At 40.6% G+C, this 20,594-nt stretch overlaps 1 protein-coding gene across 5 annotated transcripts; it reads right to left on the bottom strand.

Moving 5' to 3' along the window:
• Positions 1-2,085: 2,085 nt before the first annotated feature.
• Positions 2,086-19,958, bottom strand: IWS1 (interacts with SUPT6H, CTD assembly factor 1). 5 transcript variants are annotated; one of them, XM_082320364.1, is made up of 15 exons: positions 19,768-19,958; positions 19,063-19,178; positions 12,218-12,932; positions 11,442-11,637; positions 11,147-11,204; positions 10,700-10,800; positions 9,791-9,941; positions 8,009-8,091; positions 7,592-7,721; positions 6,330-6,447; positions 5,443-5,554; positions 5,182-5,238; positions 4,881-4,992; positions 4,122-4,282; positions 2,350-2,486 (listed from the first exon to the last, which is right to left on the bottom strand). In XM_082320364.1, the coding sequence occupies exons 1-14, from the start codon at positions 19,799-19,801 to the stop codon at positions 4,154-4,156; spliced, it is 2,112 nt and encodes a 703-aa protein (XP_082176490.1). In that variant the 5' UTR covers positions 19,802-19,958; the 3' UTR covers positions 2,350-2,486; positions 4,122-4,153. The 5 variants fall into 5 exon arrangements, 4 of the variants coding, with proteins under 4 accessions (XP_082176488.1, XP_082176491.1, XP_082176490.1 ...); XR_014229058.1 differs by having other exon boundaries at positions 2,439-2,486; positions 3,981-4,282; XM_082320362.1 differs by lacking the exon at positions 4,122-4,282 and having other exon boundaries at positions 2,086-2,486; positions 19,768-19,957.
• Positions 19,959-20,594: the final 636 nt, after the last annotated feature.

Here is a 20,594-nt window from a genome sequence, read left to right as displayed (position 1 = left end):
TTCTATCATCCTAAACCACAACATGTGCACCCAGCCAGCCCTCTTAAAGAGGCTGATTTCCCCCCACACTGTAAGCAGCTTCACATACTTCAAAGAAGTGCTCGATGCCAAAAATACAAGTGAAATAAATACCTGTGGGCCATTATCCCCCAACTAATTATCCCCTTTGATACCTACATCTTCATAGAATCGCCTTTCTCTGCTGCATCTTTCTGCTGCAATTAATAGGTGGCCTCCGTGACCCATGTCAAAAGCTGGTTTGATTTTGTGACCTTTCTTAAAATTCACTATGAAGTTTTAATTTAAAAAAAAAACAACAACAAAACAACAAAACACCACAGCACTCACACTGATGAGTGGTTCTCTTCCTCAGCTTTGTCCAAAGCCTTGTAAACGTCTATTATTACCATTCCACAAGAAGCAGAACCTTTTTGGTTTGCCTCAGAGAGCACACGATGCCGAGCTATGATGATTAATTTTGATGGCAAGAAAGTGTAACAGGAGTACGCAAGACCACCAGGGTCAGTACTTTAAGGGAACATCGCTTAGAATTTAAAAATAGCCCACAGTCCCCCATGACTGCAGTACCAAAACAAAAAAAAAAGGGGGGGGGGGGGGGGGCGGGGTGGGAAGCCCATTCTAACCCATAAACCTTCGGGGCCAAGTGGAAGCTGGGTATGAATAGCTCCACACTGTTCATTTATTTTTCATATAGTTGCACCTGCCAATATGGCAGTAAGGAATTCCCTGTCTTTCAATAAATTCTTAATTAAAAATGGGAAAAAACCAAACCAACCCCTCAAGCTCTCAGCATGCTAAAAACACACACCTGAGGTCAGTTGCTGCGTCGTAAGTGTACCCGGCAAGCATAGGTGACGTAGCCTTATGAGCAGAATTCCTTTAGCAGGCTCCATCCAGCAGAGGCATCCTCCTTCAGTTTTTGCTTCAAGTTCATGTCCGAGCAAACAGCTTTCTTTTATCATCAGTCTCCTTCAGTCTCACAGGAGCACATTTAAAATGTGACCATCCACGTACTTAACATTCTCTCCATTATCAGTGCCAGCAGATGCCAGAGGTACTAAGCGCTTCTAAGTCAGCCAACACTAAGATCCCTACCTCAAAGAATTCACAGAATTGCAGCACACACATTACAGCAAACGGGCTGTGCTCCTCTGGAACGAAGGCGACTGTCTTACTGAAATCCCAACTGCCAGTTATCCACGCAAGGAGAGGAGTCCTCTTCTTGTAGGCGAGCTCAGCAGACAAAAACATTTTCAGAGGTAGAGGTAAAGCAACAGAGGTACAAAACGTTGCTCTGCTGTCTTTCTGTAGCACCAGGGACAAAGAAATAGCCACATTATCCCCCTAACAGAGAGACAGGAACCTTCTCCTCACTGCTGGTAAAATAAACCTTTCAGAAAGTCACCAGTGGGCTACAGAGCAACACACGTTTGAGCTACCCAAATTCCAGAGCAAAACAAAAGAAAAAAAATTTACATGGCTTTCTGCCCTACAAAATGAAGTCACAGCAGTATCAAGCCCTGCAGCAAAGGCTCCACCCAGCCAATCTAAGTGCTGCATAAAGCACCCAAAAAAGAAGTGTCCAGCAATCTGATATCCAGTCTTCTTGAGCAGTCTCACTAACCTTGATTCCAAAGTCTGGCTTACTTTGAAAATAATCTCTGCCATCACGCATCACAGAAACGCCCTGCAGCTGCAGCTGCCCTTCAGTCACCCTTGAAGGCTGATCAATACTGTAAATACTGTAAATACAGTAAAATACTGCTGTCTCTCTTATGTCAAGCATTTTAGCTCAAAGCCACTGGAATTTCTAGTGGTTGGTCTGCTGGTCTCGAACTTTACATCATGCTTTCACAAAAAATGAAACCCTTTGAGTGGCAGATGGTCAATATTTCTAATCAAAACCCATACTTGTAGATCTCCAAAGACAGAACACCTGATTAATAAGCACTGAATAAAGAGGAAACAGACAACGGTAAACAGAAAATTAACATTTAGCAGCTTTTCCACATACCAGGTGGTCCGCACATACCTTCTCTTCAGCAATCAACAGACAGCCCCCCGAAAAAACAGAAGGTGTTTTATTGTCTAAAGTGTTGCAATACAACAAATACGTGATCTGTACAAAGGACACAATAGAGCAAGTTTAAATACAATCAGGAGAAAGAAGTCCCCATATTCACAGTCCTCGGACAACATCTTATACCAGAACCTGAACCAACAATTTAAAGATTCAATAAAACCCAAACAAGTTGTTAAAAAATTTAAAGGTCTCCAAAGAGTCTATGGGTGCATTGTCTTACAGCAGAGATCATGGGGTATTCTGTGAAGGGTCACAATGGCATCTTATTGCCCTCAATGCTGATTTTCACTGCATGGGCCGATCTGCTTTTTTTCCTGATATCTGTGAATTTCCGCATCTGTTTGTCCAGTCGACTCACCCCTTTCTTAGAGGTCCCCTGGAACTTAAAAAATAAAACTAATAATTACCACTGAAAAAAAGCAGACGTCCCAGAGGTTCAAGAAAAGCAATGCATGCAAGGTTAAACCTGCAAGAGGGAGCTGAGGAAGCCTCTGGTTCCAACTGGTTGTGTGTGCGTGCGCACGCGTTCTCTCCCCGCAAAGTGGATAAAATGGTTCCCCCAATATATGCATCGCGTGTATGGCGGTAGTCACGCTCCCAAACATCACACAGTAAAGCTTTCACGTTACAGGGATTAACAACTGTGTTAGCTGTTCACATGCCGGCTGAATACACAGTTTGGAAGAGTTTTGTATCTATATTGGCTGGAGTTTAGTGTCAGAAATACACTTGCACTATGGTGTCATACATACAGGCTTCCTGTGGGGAAGATTTTTAGATACAAATACACAGTAATTGAGGTGGACTGAGTTGACATATCAATTCCAAACTGCAATTTATTTTACAGGTCACCGTTTTAGTTCTTATAAAGCAAGAGATTATTGGAAAAAAGGGGGTGTAGGCAGAAGCAAAAGAAATGCCTAAGCTGACCATACAAGTTATTAGAAGAGTTATTGCATTTCATCTCTGTATTTTAACTGCAAATGAAAAACTGAGATGACACAGCAGTTATTTTGCACACATTGAATACAGTGATTCTGTAAAGAAAAGCCACTGAAGACAAACAGCAAGGACCGTCCAATCCATAGCCATTACTTCCTAGAAAGCAACTTCCCCTAACTAGACAATAGAAACAACAAAGGATGGAAACATCACACCTTTTAAGTTTGGGAGAAAGAGAGATATCCAGAACACGCTACTTAATATCTGACAAAAAACACCTATTAGAAGCTGAACCTCTTGTTCCCATCACTGAGGACACACTGATTTTGAATAAACTTTATTCATAAAAGTGTTCACTGTTCATTGAAATTATATCTGAAATTTCACACTGATTTTTAAAAAAATATATTTTTATTTAAACAAATAAATATGAAGCTTAAACTCAACAGTTACCTACCATTTGTGCTAGCCTCTTTCTGTCACTAGTAGTTTGTGGCAGCCCTGCTCACAGAACTGAAATGCAGACTAGAAACTGTCAAAACAATTCCCGCATTGATGTATGTCATTGATCTCCCTCCACCCTGCATTCAGAGCGGGGGATTCTTCTCCCCCTGGTCTGCAGAGGTCTCATTCTCTGCCTCCTGTCAACCACCCCTAAAGTCTCACAGCACTCCACTTCCTTGACAGAGCAGGTGTGAAAAATACCTTACTTTGGACCAGTAAAATGTCAGCCACAGATGTTGGCTAAGAATTCAGGTAAACCTGGAGAACCTAATTATGTCACAACAGCATTCAAAACCACAGGTGGTGCAAAGCTATTTTTGAGTACAGGTATTTTCATTTAACACCTGTCATTTGGGCACCCTGAAGCTGTTGAGGCAGGTATCATGGCAAACGTTACGTGCTACAGCCTATTTTTTCCTGTACAAGTTACCTTTTAGGTCACAGTACAGACACGAGAGAATACGAGGAGAGTTTTCCACGTTTAAGTTAGGGTGTACACACTCCTTTCCTGTATGTGCAAACTGCCAACAGCTGAAGCACATGCACTGTTCACACCTCCCTTGAGGGATACCTCTCAAACTTGGGGAAGGCAGAGTGTCATGGCTACAGGGGCATCCTGTTGCCTTCAATGCTGAACTTGATGGCCCGATGCACTTTGCTGAGTCGTTTCTGTTCAGCAAACCGTCTCTTGTGTTTTTCCAAGCGACTAATACCTCTCTTAATAGTCCCGGGCTAGAAACAATATCTCAATTAATGCACAGAAGGAGAGATAACAGCAGAAAGCACAGTAATTATTACTTCTTCCATTTACATGTGTTCTACCATGTACTCTGCTTTTAAATTAAACTGTACAAGGTAGATGAATGCACCAAATAAAGCAAGGCAAAGGCCTCCACTGAAGCTGTTCATGTTTACCAAAACCTCAAAGTTTTCCCAAACTGGAATATTACCAGAAGAACATGATACAAAAACTGGGAGACGTATAAAAATATCAGTGACACGATTATTGGACTTTAGTTAAAAATGCTCTAAAATAAGAGGCCTGTAATCAGATTCTCACCCTAGAGAGAAACGCTAGAACAGTTAACATGAAAATCTCTTTTTGGTTAGAAAAGCAACGATACCCGAGTGAAAGCATTTGATGAGCTTAGAACAGCCCACTCGATAGCAGAACTTACAGTCTACTCAAATTAGAAGAGGCACTTAAAAGAACTACCATATTGTACAGTAACCGTGGCAATAAAGCGACAGATTCCCAGGCTCAATCAGAGACAGCTTAGGTACAGAGTCACTAGGAGAGGCTAAGCTATCCCCGCACCGCAGTGCTTACCCTGGAGGACTCCATCTCCACGTTCCACTTTGGCCTGACCACATAGTCCTTGTTGGAGGGCATTGGCACCCTCGCACGGGCACAGAACCCAGGGTCTCCAGGTCTAAGAGCCCTGCAGAAAAAAAGATGTGACTGTTAAGAGACAAATCTTATACAGAAAGAAGTACAAGCAATATAGCGTGTTCTACCTCTGAAACACGCTGCACAACCATTGCCTCTAAAACCTCAAAACAAATTGCATATTGCTAGTACCACGGAAATATTTTTTTCTAATAAATTTTTAAAAAAAAATCCAACCTACTTTTCCTCTCCAGTTAACACTTTCTCCAGGTCCCTGCGGGGAGTCTGACCACCAGAGCTGCAAGAAAATAAAATTTTATAGGCATCTATACACAGATAAAAATAGTAATTTTAAAAGACAGTCAAGTGTGGGTAGAAGAAAAGAGAGAGGTCATAACTTATTATCTTTTTATTTCCCTTAATATTTACACACCACTTTTGTTTTTCTCGATGGAGTCTTAGAAAGAAAGGAGGATTTCATGTTTCTGCCTGCTACCCCTACCTGCTCAATCTCCTTCGCTGAGGCATCTGCTCCAAATCTCTCTGTTCCCTTTCTTCTCTTGTCATGCCTTTGTAGTTTGAGGTAAGGCCAAAGATGGGTCGGGACCATTCATCTATTAAAAAATAATAAAATTGATTAACAAAGGCTAGGCCTCTGAAGATTATCTCCAAACCACTCTGGTGACGAAATACAGCTTTCAAAGTTTATGGCAAGTATTTACGCTTCCTTTCAACTAAACAAATTACTTTTGAGCCCTTAATATTTCAGGGAAATCCAGCCTTGTGAACAGTAAGAAAGAGCTTTCATCCATAAAGTCTCTTGCTGTTGCCTGCTCTTTAAGAATCTCTCCGAGCTCTTAAAATACTTAGTGTCAGGAACTCCTGCCCACCACAGTGGGCATTTCTAAATATTTTAGAAATATGCAAAATAGTTCCTAAAGAACCTAAGTTTATAATCAGCTTGCTGTCATTCAGGATGGAATGCACTACACGTGGACTACAGCTGTTTAAGAAGTAAACACTTTCAGTCATCCAAGCTCCCTCTAAAGTCCATGGAATAAAGAGTCTTCTGGCAGCACCTTCCTGCCTTTGTAGCATATACATGAAGTGTGAACAACCAGCCAAGAGAAAACCCAGGCAAAATAAATGCCATCCTCTGGTTTAGAACAAGAATGAAAGAAACAGGAGAAGGTGCACACAGAAGTTAATGTAACAGCATTTGTTAAGAGCTGTACAAACAAAGCGATGATACAAGATTAGCGAGATTCCTACCTTGCAGAATTCATTCTATTAGAGACAATAGCAAAAAACGTGCAACAGAAAGACTGACGCAGAAAGTAAATTATCAGTGAAATCTCCCTGATGCAAGGCAAAGGGAGGTTTACATACTGATTAGCTTCCCTGCCATATCCTTGTTAGGTCTCGACTCTTTGGGGTGTTTGTAGAGGTACATCACAGCTCGTCCTATGCCACTGTGCTTCAGGGTCTCTTGGCTCACACTGGGCAGCTGTAGGGTAAAGGAAAAGTCAGAAAATAGCACGAAATTATGTCTGAACACGGTGTCATTGAACTTCGCAAAAAAGACCAAAACCCACCTTCACAATAAGCTTGAAAAAATTAGCATTTTTCCCTGTTCCACTAGGAAATGGTTAAAGGATCAAACACCAAAACCTAGAAATTTGCCTTAACAGTCTTGGGATTTATACAGAAAATTAAGTAAGTTTCCAGAACTATTTATTCCAAATGCTCTTTTGCTTCTATTACCCAAGAACTGAGTTACCGCCTTCAAAGCATTCATTTTATAAAGATAACAACTTATGTGGCAAAAGCATTCAAGTAATCAGCTTAGCTACAAACGCTGAAAGTCTACACTGAGTACGATGGGCTTTCTAGTGCACTGCACACTTTAATAGGCCAGAAAAGGGACCACGAGAGAGAAAAACTCAGGGATACATAGCAAATGACTCATCACTCAACTTAGCACATAAACCTGAAACAGGCAGGCAGGGCCAAATAATCTAAAGTCGGGTAGAACTCTTGCAAATTCTTAGCAAGGAGAAGTATTTCTAGCGCTTCAGTCAAATAAAGCCAGCTAGTGGTGCTACAAGAAAAATTTCACTTCTACTTCATTATCAAGACTATGCCACACTTACTTTATGAATGCAGCAAAGACAAATTACAGTGACCAATCACAATGTAGAGCCACTGAGAAGGAGGGAAGATAAGTGACCAAGCAGTTCAGATTTATCAAGAATCTGGAAATGCCGTAGCACATAACTCCCTGAGAGAGAGCAGAGAACTTCATGTCTGTAGTTCCCCTCAGACTCTCAGAAATGTCTTCTGGCCCGCTGCTAGCAGAGCTATTCGCTTTGTTGAGAACATGGGCAAAATTTTCATCACAACAATTAAGTGCCTGAAGTTCCCTAGCCAAATTTTGTTCAGCTAGACAGCATGTCTACAACACAAGACTCATTAAAATGACGCAACTTTTAAACAAACTTCTATTTTGCAGTTTGCTTCCTTGTGTATTTCACTGCACTGTCCATGGCTAGCAGCTGCAGTACATTACCACCAAACATTTCCCTAAAGCACATAACTGTAAAACCATGGAGAAGCCACCAGTCAAATATGGTTAAAAGCCCATTTCAAACCTCTTGCAGGATCTTCAGAAGCTCCTCTCGTATCTTTAGTGCTGGCAGACTTCGGTCTGGAAGAGGAGAAAGCCACTCTTTGATGGCAGACATAACACCACTATCGATGAAAGTTTCTTTGAGGTCCTGCCTATAAAGTTTAAAGTAAAGAGAAGCCACAAAGTCATATAATACATAAAAATCTTAAGATGGGATGGTCCTCCAGCACAATAGTGCATTTGAGTTTGTTTCGTGTTAAATTAACAGGTAAAATTACATAGAATTTTAGGTTTTTGAGGCCACCTAGCTCCAGCATTTACTTGGAAGAGAAAAAGTGTTTCCCTCCATACTCACTACAACTGTAATGTCACTCCATGAAATCTACCAAATTCCCAATATTCCCCAAGATGATAATTAACTGGAAAAATGACCACTCACTTTTTAAGATGCATAACTACAGTTGGTAGCAAAGTTAATTTCTTTAGTGCTGGTTTCTTTTGTGTATTCAGCTGTCGATCCTCCTGTAGGGAGTTGAAGAATCAATGCAAGGTAATCAAAAGAAGAAATTAGCAACTCTCATCCTTTAGAACATTTACAGGAAAAAGATTAGTCTGTTAAATGAGAAGTGCAACTTTGGCAGGATTACACTAACTTTGTACCCTGCTCCATCTTCCTACCGCTCCAAAACACATTATATGATGACTTCTCCTAAAAAAAAAGGGTCTCCACCCTAGTCAACATTTTCCTTAAAAGCATCACATTAGGAGATTCCCCCCTAAAATTACATTATTTTTTTTTTCCTACTTCATGATTTAGGTCGATTGCAATAAACTGGAGGTATGCAGAGTCCTCCATGCTAGCTATGCACAGATAACCTAGAAACTTAGTAAAATCTCACCTGAACAATGGAAAAATAGCTAACCAAAACAATAGGAAGTGAGAAAAACATGTATTCACTTCAGCTAAGAATGTAACTGGATAACCTAGAGGTTTTGGATGAAGCATGGTGCAAGTAACATAAGAGCAGACAAATGTACATCATGTGCTAAAACAAAGTCTGGGTTTCAAAGTGACTATCATCCAAGGCCATAATGTCACTACCTGTTTAGTACTTGGGCTCCCATATCAAAAAGACCCATTACAATCCACAGATTTATGTCCTGCTGTGGTAATTCCTTTCCACTCATCTTAATCCACTGAAGGCTCTTTCTGCACAATGTTTTTTTATTGCAAGGAGGAGATTCTTCTAGTACCCTTCTTCCCCTCTTCATGCCCCAGAATGGTTTGACAGGCACATACTAGAGAACCACAATACACACCACAATACTGGAGCTCAGCTCTTCCTTCGCTCCAATATTTCAAACTTTATGGCTTCATCTGAAACATTCGGCTATCATCTTGTCCAAGAAAAGACTTTTTTGTCAAGACCCAGATCGCTATCTCACTCTCCCCTTCCTCCCCAAACACATTATCCTTCTTATCTTGTTCTCAGGATTCTTTTGTTGTTGTTATCTGTAAGATTCCTCTTTCTGAAGTTCTGTATATTCCCCCCAATTGGTTGTAATGAGTTTCGCAGTGCTGTTTGTTAATTTGGTTGCTACTCCAACAAAACTACAACCACAACGGAACTACACTCCACTCCAACAAAACTACAACCACAACGGAAGACACAAAAGGCAAGACTCCAATAAACCTTGCATAGTAACATATTAAACATGACTCCTTGAAAAAGGCAGTCTGCCAAGACAGAACTTCCCATAACTCTGTTGCTCTACCACCATTTACCACAGTACTGTCATTCAAACACTTTAGAAAAGGGTTCTTCTCAGGAACACACACCAAGGTACCACACATGCTAGTAACTGTATAATGAAATTAAAGCATAGTCCCTTTCTCAGTGTTTGACATACTTATAGTTTATAGAACACGTATACATCCCTTTTTATAGGACAGTGGATCTCAGCTGATCAAAGTTTAGCAAGTTAACTAATTTTAATCTTTAAAATGAATAAATATTTTCTCCAAATTTCAAGGAAGGAAATGTTTTAATTCAGAATAGCAAAATAACATTTAAACAGTTATTCAGATATGGGAAGCTTTCTGTAGTGTACAGATTACTCCTCCTGAGTAGCAGCCAGATTTCTGCATTTTACTGCTCACAAGATTTTCCCATAGACTGGAACTGGATTTTAAGGTGTCTTTGGAGCCTACAAAACTCACCTCAGCAGCTTCATTCATCTTCACAATCATAGCACTGACCACATCATCTGCATCACTAATAAAAGTTCCACCGTCACGGTTTCGTCTACGCTTGCCACTCATACTCTTCTTTCGTTGCAGCATCATGTCAAAATCTGACATGAAGTCCATACTGAAATGCAAGAAGAGAGTTTGTTGATGGTCAGAAGAGGGTTGATCTTACTGTCTTTGTAGGAAGTAATTTTGTATTTCTGTAGCATAACCTTTCAAAAATTCTCCAATAAATCTAGAAGCATTATGTTTCCATGTCCCTGTAAGATAATTAGTTATCCTCAGTATACAAACTGGGAAACTAGCAAAGGGCTGCAATGCCTCTGAGATGCCCTCAGAAGTCTGCATGACCTTGCTGAAATAGCTAATCACATGTGCCTAATGTAATATCCAGGGTTCAAAATGTGTTAAAGCTGTGACTGAAGCTAACAAAGATTTAGCTTTCCCGTACCTGCAGTACACTACTCTGATGCTACTGGAGCAGACAGAAAGGAAACAGGAGACATGCTGACGGCAAGTCCTGCCATACCTTATCCCTTATACCAGCAGAGAAACACACCTGTGACTCTACTGCTGAACTGCTAAAAGCAGAGTTACATGCTTGTTTGATTAGATATTAATTTCACTCAGGTTTTGATGGGAACCACGAAATACTGTTCTCTGAAGCAGCAGCACAAGTAATCTGCTATGGACTACCAAGTGACTAAACTGTACAAGCCAAGAGAGGGCCTTCTGTCATAGTTTATGAGAACGCACTTTCTGTAGAAACACAGTCCCATGCCTTTTTCAGCTAAGAGGTCTAACCAGTCTTCGGAGGAGCCCTTTCACCAAAATCTTACATTTGCTATTAACAAAGGAGTACGTAACACACTGACTTACTGCTTCCCTCTTTTGATGTTATCATCAGAGTCCGATTCATCTGCTGTCTCCTTCATGTCTGCATCACCTTTCTCTTCCTCCAAATCTTCCTGGTTAAAACCCTGATGGGTAAAGACAGTGCAAATCAGTGCATGGATTAAGACTGAGCATCTACTCAGGCACCTGACACTGACACTCAAAAAGCTTCAGGTAAGTCTGCAGAGGATCTAGAAGAAAGAGGAACAATGGCTTTCTAATTCCACGTGTGACTTTCACACCAATAACTCTCCCAACAGAAGAGCTGTAAATGTTATTTAACCCAAAGACTGAGTCCAGCAGATAGGAAGCTTCTTTCCTGATACAGCATATCCTTGAACATGAGTTCAAACCCAAACCGTCATTCTGGAGTACCTTCCCATGAAGACTAGATCTAGCAAGTGAACAAGAGACATCCACAGTAACACTTACTGTAAATTCCTCTTCTTCCTCATCACCAGATTCTCCAAATATATCTGCAATCAGGTTCCTGTGAAGGTAACAGTAACATTTATCTATTTAGACTGCAAAAGTGAGAAGTGCATTTTCTGCAAAATTTCTAATGACTGCGTGGAGATAGACCTTTCATTCTGCCACCTACTACTGACCTTCCTCTTCACACCACCAATGAAGGTGGACAATCATTCTCTGGTTGGGACTTATCCATGCTCCATTCAGTCTCACTATCTGCAACCCTGAAGGCATTCACATTCCCAGAAGCACTTACTCTTGTTCATTTCCAGATTCACTGTCACTGCCAAACAGATCTTTCTCTTCTTTTTTCTTCCCAGCATTCTCTTTTCTTTCTTCTTCTTCTTCCTCACTATCTGACACAATATTTTTCTTCCTTTTGTCAGATTTCTCTGAAGCAGCATCACTGTCTGACTCTTCAACATCAGAAAGGATTCGTACTTTTTTTGCAGCTGCCAACAGAAAGAGGCATTACTACATGTCCTAGTAACAGAGGTGACAACTGGTACTCTCAAAAAAATATTCTCTCAAATTCGATTTGGACAAGAGGGAAGCTGACTAGCCTTCCTACACAAAACCATTGCCATTTCTTAAAACACATCCATTCTAAAATCTGTTTTATTCAATCAGTAACTGTTTTTTTAATCAAGTTTCCATACACCACATTCATCCATAAAAACTTGTAATTTCAAAACTGACTCTCATCCCCAGTATATGAAAAAAACAGAAGAAAACAAGTAGAGAAATGACTAACAGGAATAATCAACACAACAACAGATGCCAGTACAAAGCAAGATCACTGCAGTCTTCTCTTTTGCTTCTACTACACCTACTTATTGCTCAGAAGTATTAGATATACATTCACACAGAAATGCTGTTAGAACAATGGCCTCTACAAACGCAGTCATGCTCTAAAAACAAATTTGCTTTATGGTTTACTATTTATCTTAGATGCTTTCTTCACATAAAAACAATGATTTAACTCTACTGCTTGTCACATCACATTTTTGTTTTCACGCTATAGTTCCTTACGTGTTTTCTCATTGTCATCCTCACTATCAGAAAGGATAGCTGTTTTCCTCTTCACTGTCTTCTCCTCCTCTTTTTCTTCTTCATCACTGTCCGATATTTTTCGCCTCTTAGGAGCTTCCTCTTCACTGTCAGAGCCCTGAAATCCTTCCCTTACATGTTCATTATCCGAATGATGAGAATCATTCTGCACGTCCTCCTTCCTGTCCTCCCCATCACTATCCTCAGACTCTATTTCTTGTTTGTGTCTGGAAACATCCTCGCTCTCCGAGTCACTAGGCGGCTGTTTGCGGAGCTCCTCACTCTCTGAGTCACTGGCTGGTGGCTTGTGGAGCTCCTCGCTCTCCGAGTCGCTGGCTGGCGGCTTGTGGAGCTCCTCGCTCTCCGAGTCGCTGGCCGGCGGCTTGTGTGATTCCTCATTTTCAAAATCACTACTGTGATCCCTGTGAGGTTCTCCATTTTCAGAGTCACTTGCTCGATGATTTAAGGCATCTTCATTTTCAGAGTCACTTAAATGCTGATTTGGACGGTCCTCAGTATCAGAATCACTGTCTTTCCCTCCATGAGCTGCTTCATTGTCTGAATCACTTACATTGTGATTTGGAGGCTCCTCATTATCTGAGTCACTGTCTTTTTGCCTTGGGATATCTTCATTTTCAGAGTCTGTCATATGAGGCTCTCCCATTTGCCCATCATCTTCTCCATCACTGTGTTCATTCTGAAAGAGAAAAATAATCTCAGGCAACTAAGCAAAAAAACCTTAAAAAGTAAACAAAAAAATGTTCTAAATTTTTACTTGTCCTTCCTCCAATTACCCAAGGTACTGCAAACTGAAACACTTTCTATACAGAAATAATTATTACACAATTTGCATCAAAGGACTATCAAATACTTCAGATCAAGAAAAATATTAAAAGATCAACGGAAGTCTGTCCACCCTGCAGCTCAATCATATTTTGGAAATGGTAACAGAATTTAAAAAACACTCAAATAAACATGTCTAAGAAGGGTCCACTTCCTCAAGGGTAAATGCTTAGTGCTTTTATTTTAAGAAGTCAGGTCTTCAAAGTGGTTTAGTCCAAATCCCCAGTAATAAGGCAAGAAAGAGTATCTCGCACATTTCGTTTTCTTTTTCTTAAGATCTCAAATGATGTTTTTTGTATGAAATACATTTTACTGAAACTGCACAGGCATCACTTTCCAAGTGAAGCTCAAGAGAGCTTATGCCCTTTCCTTCTTTGCCAAGGAAACTTATTTAAGAACACATCAAGACCAAAAACCTACCAAAAAACAGGAATAAAGTTTTAGTCAGACCTTTCAGAGTATTATTGTTAACAAGTTTTGTGTTTCAATGGGTAAGAATGTAAGAACAGATTCAATGCTTTTCCCCCTTAAGCTGATAGCTCCCATGCCCATCCAGACACCTGAGATAACCTATGCACAAATACATCGATCTTCTTAAAACTTTAGAATTGAAACACAATCCTTTATGTTTTTTCCTGGCAAAAAATACTGAGCCACACACTCCATTTTTGGAAAAACCTTTCACAAGCCACCTGTCAGTATCATTACTGACAACATCTTGTTTTACCTTTCCTACAACATCTAATTTCTACTTGGGGGGAAAAAAAAAAAAAATCTCAATTGCATTTATCTGAGAAAACAAACACTTGAACACTCATTTCATTAACTCAGTACACCTCTCACAGTCACTGTCATGATAATCCCGTTTTCAAAAAAAAGAACAATACTGTAAAAGGAACTTCTTTTCTATGTACTCAACTCCACTCTTCAGCCAGGCTTTCCTCAGGGGTGATTCTGTCTCAGCTACAGACGCCTTCCACTAGCATATTTTCAAACTGAGTATTTACTGTCCTAGGAGATACTTGAAGACCTCTATGTCCTGGAACTTCCAAATCTTTTTTGTCAGCAATTTAATTTCCTTGGAAAGACAGACTTTCTATCTATTTTTATTTTCTATAGTCATTCTACTCCCATATTCAGAGCCATACAAAATAATGCAAGTGTATCTATCCTACACCTATGGCAAACAATACTATTAATCTTTAAAATGTATGATTGAGAAGGAATTTTAAATAAAATTAATTTTAATTGCTTTTACTCCCTCCAGAACTATACTAACTGGTAACTAACATTGCTTTTTAAGATTTCGGACCTTATGTATTTATTCCTTTGTCTAGCACTCAATAAAATAATTTCTAAATTACTGCAGAATCACTAACAGAAAGTTACTGCACAACGGAAAAAAATCAGGACTATATAATTTTAAAACATGCACTTCAAATACAACTTCACTATTTCCATGTTACTTAATGCTAGCTACAAAACAGCTGCTGTGATAATCTGAGTGAGCAGCCTTCTCTCTACTGCTTGTCCCTGTCTCCACAGCGATACTAGTCTTTTCAGTCTTGCTGGTGGTATTACTCAGTACTTCTCATTTCTCCGTACAGAAAGGAAACATAGTTCTGTTACAATCTGAATTTGGAATTTTAAAGAATTAAATATGAAGATTAAGAAGTTATGGAATTGAGGATGCACAGCTGAGGAAGACCATAGACACACTCAACTGCTCTCAGCTCGTTATGGGATTTTGTTTACTGCTTTTTTTTTTCCTACAAAAAAATTAATTCAATCGCCCTCTCCTGACCAGTATCTCCCACATAAACTAACAACATGTGTATGTGATGTATTTTCTTTTATGGTATTATTTAAGATTAAAGAAAACCGCAGCTGCAAACAGAACAGAAAACACAGATTTTACAGCAGTATTAGAGGTAAGGTCATTGAGAAGTACTGAAACGCAGAGGTCTACACTGAAATCGATGTTTATAATAATAGAAATTCTTTCATCCTTATTTTCCTACGATTTAATTTTTGGTGGGTTTGTCTGTCTTCTCTTGCTTTCAGATGGCTAATACTGAATAGGTACTGATAATTATGTCAGCAGTAATAAGGGATTTTGCCAAACAAAACCAAGGAAAACAATACAAATACTCCTGTTTAAACTATCAGGCTCATCACCTTCCAGACTGGCAGTCTAGAAAATCTTTGGTGAACTAGTAACCAAAACTAAAAAACGGGAATCCATAATGATTCTTAAATGTTTCTAATGTCAGAAGTGTGGCTGCAGGTTATATATCCACCTATTCAGTATATATTACTAAATTAGAAGGAACTTCCTATGCAAAATAGTTAGTAAGAAGTCATTACAATTATACAGCATTATTACTGAAGCACTTTACAATATAATGAATCTCTAATCTGTTACTGCAAACTGACAATCATTCTTGAAAACAAAGATGTTTGGGGAGGGAGAGCAGACATGCATTCTAATTAGCTCACACTGTGATTATACAGTGCTCTGCATCACAGAATCCCAGTGGTTACAGCAGCTGAACTCTACTGTGATATAACCACCTACAGAAGAACCACTTAGGTAATACAGGCGCCCCTACATGGACTGGGCAGACAGGCACTATCTACTCTAGCCCTGAGTCTGGAAACCTCAACCAGAGCTAACCCAAAAAGCACACAGTTATATTAGTCAAGCCAGTAAGCCCAGCAGAGAGATGACACACACTACCTCACACAGCACATTAACATATAACTGAGCATCTCCTAAAGCAGAGCTGAGACAGACCTGGCTCGCTCAGAGCCTACACAGAACAGACAGGCCCTGTCCACAGCCATAAGCACAAAGGTCTTCCGAATACAGTTAATAAATCTGTGAATGTTTTGGAATATACTTGATATAAAAAGTGCATGCAACTTTACAGTAAGATGACTAAACTCTGTACAATAGTCTCCTCTCCACCCCTCCCCTTCCCTTTTTTTTTTTTTTACTAGTTCGTCTCTAAAGAGATGTTTTCAAGAAAAGTATGCAATTTTGGAGTTCTCTAATTTTCCTTTTCCAAATACGTAATTAAAATAAAAGATCAGACATCCTCAAAAACAAGTAGGTCTCAGGTAATTGCTACTGTATTTTTCTCTAATTCCTTTGCTTTCTTTTCTTCCTCCTCTTTATCTATAAACATTTTAATTGAGATGTCCTTAATTTCTTTTAACTGAAAGAATTCTATAACATAAGGCTTTAGTACAGTATAAAATAAGGAATACATCAAAATCAAATTTACAGTGTTATTCTTCTACATAGAAATTTCAGTTAGCAAGTAGTTTATTGGATCAACATGCAGCCACTTTTAAGAGGTACGACTTTGGTAATTTAGTAAGTTCAACAAAATTGACCCATCCACTACAATCTCATGAATGACAGTTGTTAAACTAAGGCATACATAACCATCACAGGCAGATCAGCAAGTTGCTCTTTTTTCAGAAATGTAAGATATTTGTGTATGTTCGTTAATAGTCACAGTCAAACCGTTAACTTAATTCATGAAGACAGCAGCGACTTGGTGAAAGTGTAAGAATCTAAGTCATTAAAGATTTCCATATGAGCCTGACTTGTACAAACACTGTAAACATGATTTCATATTCATTACTGTACTAAAACTATGTGTTATCTAATTCTATTTGTCTAAAGCAGAATCAGTAAGGACATCAAGGAGAACATTTATAGATAAAGTGGGATTGGGGGAAGGAAAGCCAGAAAAGAATTGTGGAAAAGAAAAACCCACATACCTGAGACCTACATAAGTAATTCCTCAGGATTCCCCTTTTCTTTAAAGTTAAGAACCTGAAAAAAAAGTTTGAAAGTTTAAAACTTCAGTTCCTTACATCTGAGTTCTAAATTAGAGACGAAATAGTAATTAAATAGACTTAACTGATTAGGGTGTCTCAAAGGTTTTATTACCTTTGAGTGTCATTCCTCCCACATATTCCTAAAGATGAAGGAAATAAGAGGATGAGAGAATATTTAGGGTAAATATGATAAATCACCGAAAGGTACTCCTTTCAGAGACACCTGCTCCACATTACTGCATTTTAAGTTGCATTTTGAATTTGATGTAGGGAAAATTAAGAATGTAAGACTTCATAACAAAACAAAATACTCAAATGTTTATGATTTGAACTGAATCAATAAAGCACTAAGGCTTGAAGGTTCACATTTATTATTGGACAGAAAGGTGTTGTAGTCCACTTTTTTCCTTTGCCTTTTTTTTTTTTTTTAAATGGACTTTCTGAAGTATTTTATCTACAGAGGAATATTCAACAGCCATCACAGAACAAAGCCCTTAAAATAATGCAGGCACATGAAGAGGATCAGTTAACAATGACAACAGGTCCTAGTACTTGCTGGTTATTTACATCTGAAAAAGACATGCTGAAGATCTAAGTAATAGTCAACTACGCCTTCTTTAGGACAGATTTCCAGCTACTTTGCCAGGTAAGTAAAACTAAAATCCCACAGGAGTATAGAAGAGTAAGGACAAATGACAAAGTTTTCATACATAGCAGAAAAAGCTTAATATTATTGTAGCAGCAACATGACTCTCCATGCACTCATCACCATTTTTTTCATTAAAAGAGAAGTACTAAATCCCTTTGAAACACAGTTATTTCTCCCATGCTGAAAAACATATTTTCTCCCACACTAAAATCCTGATTGTCACAATAAGAGATGCTGCCTCACACCAAATCAATTTCTTCCACTGTAAATATCAACACCTTTAAAAAAAAAAAAAAATTCCAAATCTGCTTTACACTCACATTCAAATACATGGGAAGAACCTTCATCTTATACAAATATAAAATCTTCACCTACTTTCTAACTCTGAAGGAAATATGAATTCAATAAAGGGGTGAAGGGGGGGAAAGGATTGCAAGCTATACCACAGCAGAGTTGAGCCTTTTGACACATCAGCCTGCTACAGTATATCACATCATACATTTTAAGCAATTTTTAAAATGTATAACCATGGAAAACCCAGTCAGAGTCAATCCTGATCTCTACATAAAATGCAACAAAATATGCAGAACAGAATGAAATGGCTTTGATTACAGTTTTTATGAGTATCAAAAAGTTCTCCATAACATAACTTTGTTGGCAGAAGACATGAGTTCACAGGCCAAAATTACTCCTTCCTAGTAAGACCTGATGTAATTCTATTCCAAGTCACAAAAAATTCCTCAAAATTAAGATTAACTCCAAAACTGTCCTAGAAATCTAGAGGGAACCTTCACTTTTATCAGAATCTCTTTTCAACCAAAACAGTCAATCCACAAGTTAAGTGACTCTCCCCCAAATACAACCCTAGATCAAAGAACTGCCACCCTTTTCATGGCATAGGATCCTCAAAGCAAGAAGCTCTTCAGAGGAAGAACAGATCCCATTAGGAACCTTAACCTGCTCCTGCCCCACACCGAGACCTGCTCCTTTGTGAATGACAAGGTGAAAAACAAAAGAGACTTGAGAGTCAATGCTCACATCTGAGAGGAAAGATGGAAGATGGGAGAGCATTTATTCTTTGGTAAAGAAATCTATGACTCCATAATGTGTGGTTTTACATTACTTGCAGAATTGGAGGTAAAATTCCAAATTTCTCATAATCCATTGCTTAGAATTTCAAACCCAAAAAGTTTATCTTCTTGCAATTGAGTATAACAATATTAAACTTTTTCTAGTACAAAACAGTGAATGCAACACTGCAATTACAACAATTAAGAAGAAAAATTAAAAAAGACCCTATTGTACATATTGGTCAAGAGATTATCTGACACATTTCTTTCTGGAAGTAAAGTTTTGCAAGATGGGACCCTTAAGAACAACTGAATAAACACATAAGTCTCCATTAAGAAAAAATGCCTCTTTAAACAAAAAAAACCCAATTTATAGAGTAATCTTTATCTAGATAAAGTTCCAGTAGTACCTCTGAATGATGCCCTACACTTCCATTCTCGGATCCAGAATGCTGCTCATTTCCTTCATCTTCAACATCAGATCCTGAATCTCGTTCGTCTTGCACTGGAGTAGCTCCACCATCATCTACTCCAAAGTTAGGAAAAGAAAAGTAAAACTCAGTGACATCTCCCAGTGTTTAACAAAGCACTGACAGTGATGATGAACAGGGAGCCAGACAGTGCTACATCCAGACTCTCGTTCTAACGGTAGACTAATACAGAGAAACGGAGGGTGTATACCCGGAAGGTTTGGAACAAACCTACCACAGGTACCCCCCAAAGAGATCACAAAACTACTTATAACGCGCACGCAAGCAGCGACTGATACACTAATCAAAACACCGAACTAATAATAAGGCGGCCGCTGTGCTGCGATCACGCCAGCGGACCCGGCCCGGCCCCGCCAGACCCCTGCGGCAGCCGGCTGCTGACTACGGCGGGTGAGGCGGCGGCCCGGCCCGGCCCCGCGCACCCTCCGCGGAGCGGCTGCCGAGCTGGGGTCCGGGGCGTGACTCCGACACCGCGGTGAGCGGGAGGGGCGCCGGGAGCCGGAAGCAGGCGCCGGGCGGACAGAGCAGGGCGATCCCTGCGGGCCCCGCCGTGCCCAGCACCCTCCCTCGCAGGGCCCAGCACCCCGGGTGTCCCTCCCACGGGGGACGCTCCCGCGCCGCTACCTGACTGGTCCCCGCCGTAGTACTCGCTCTCCATGGCGGGCCGCCGGCCCCGCCTCCCCGCCGAGGCCCCGAGGGCTGGCGGCGGGGCGAAGCCCCCAGCGCAGCGCTCGCCGCTAGGGCCCGCCGCTTCCCGCCGCCTCCAGACGCCGCCGCCACCCGCCTCGCACAGGCCCAAAATGGCGACTCTCCCCCGAACGGCCGGCAACCGCCCCTGCGCACGCGCCGAGAACGGCCGCCCCCTTCCCCGCGCGCCCCTGGTGGGGGGAAGGCTCTCGCGAGGCTTCCAGGGGGAGCCGCCGCCAGGGGGCGCCGCGCGGGGGGCGGGGCCGCAGCCATTACGCCACCGCGCCCCGCCCCGCCCCGCCCGGCCGTTGGGGCGGTTCGCAGCGGCCTCGTGCGTGGGGAAACCGAGCCGGGGCGTCAGCGGCGGGAGCGGCTGGTCGCTGCCTTCATACAGGGGCTGGTTTAACTGCAACGAACTAGAAGGCTTTTTTTTTCTTCTCCCTAAGCATTTTTTTGCAGTTTTTTCTAGAGAATAGCTTGATTTTAGCTTCATAACTGATGTGCTGGGGAAATTGAAGGAGCCTTTGAGAAAAAGGCTGTTTTGAGCCCTTGCATCAACATGGGAAATGAACAGCTGTACAGAAGTGTAAAATGGTTGTTATTTTAATAAAGGGGCTTCCTTGTATGAGCCGTGTGGGAACTTGGAAGACACTAAAACCCAGAAGATGTTAGATGACTGCTTAAACCCACAGCCCAGAACTACACGAGAGTTCCCCAGCATCTCCCTTCAGCTGGTCGAAGGCACGTCTGGTAAAAATGCTTCC

The sequence above is a fragment of the Platalea leucorodia genome, assembly GCF_965183815.1.
Source record: "Platalea leucorodia genome assembly, chromosome: 8".
NCBI classification, from domain to species: Eukaryota; Metazoa; Chordata; class Aves; order Pelecaniformes; family Threskiornithidae; genus Platalea; species Platalea leucorodia.
Note: the sequence above shows the minus strand (reverse complement) of the source record. Positions and strands in the feature narration are given on the sequence as shown.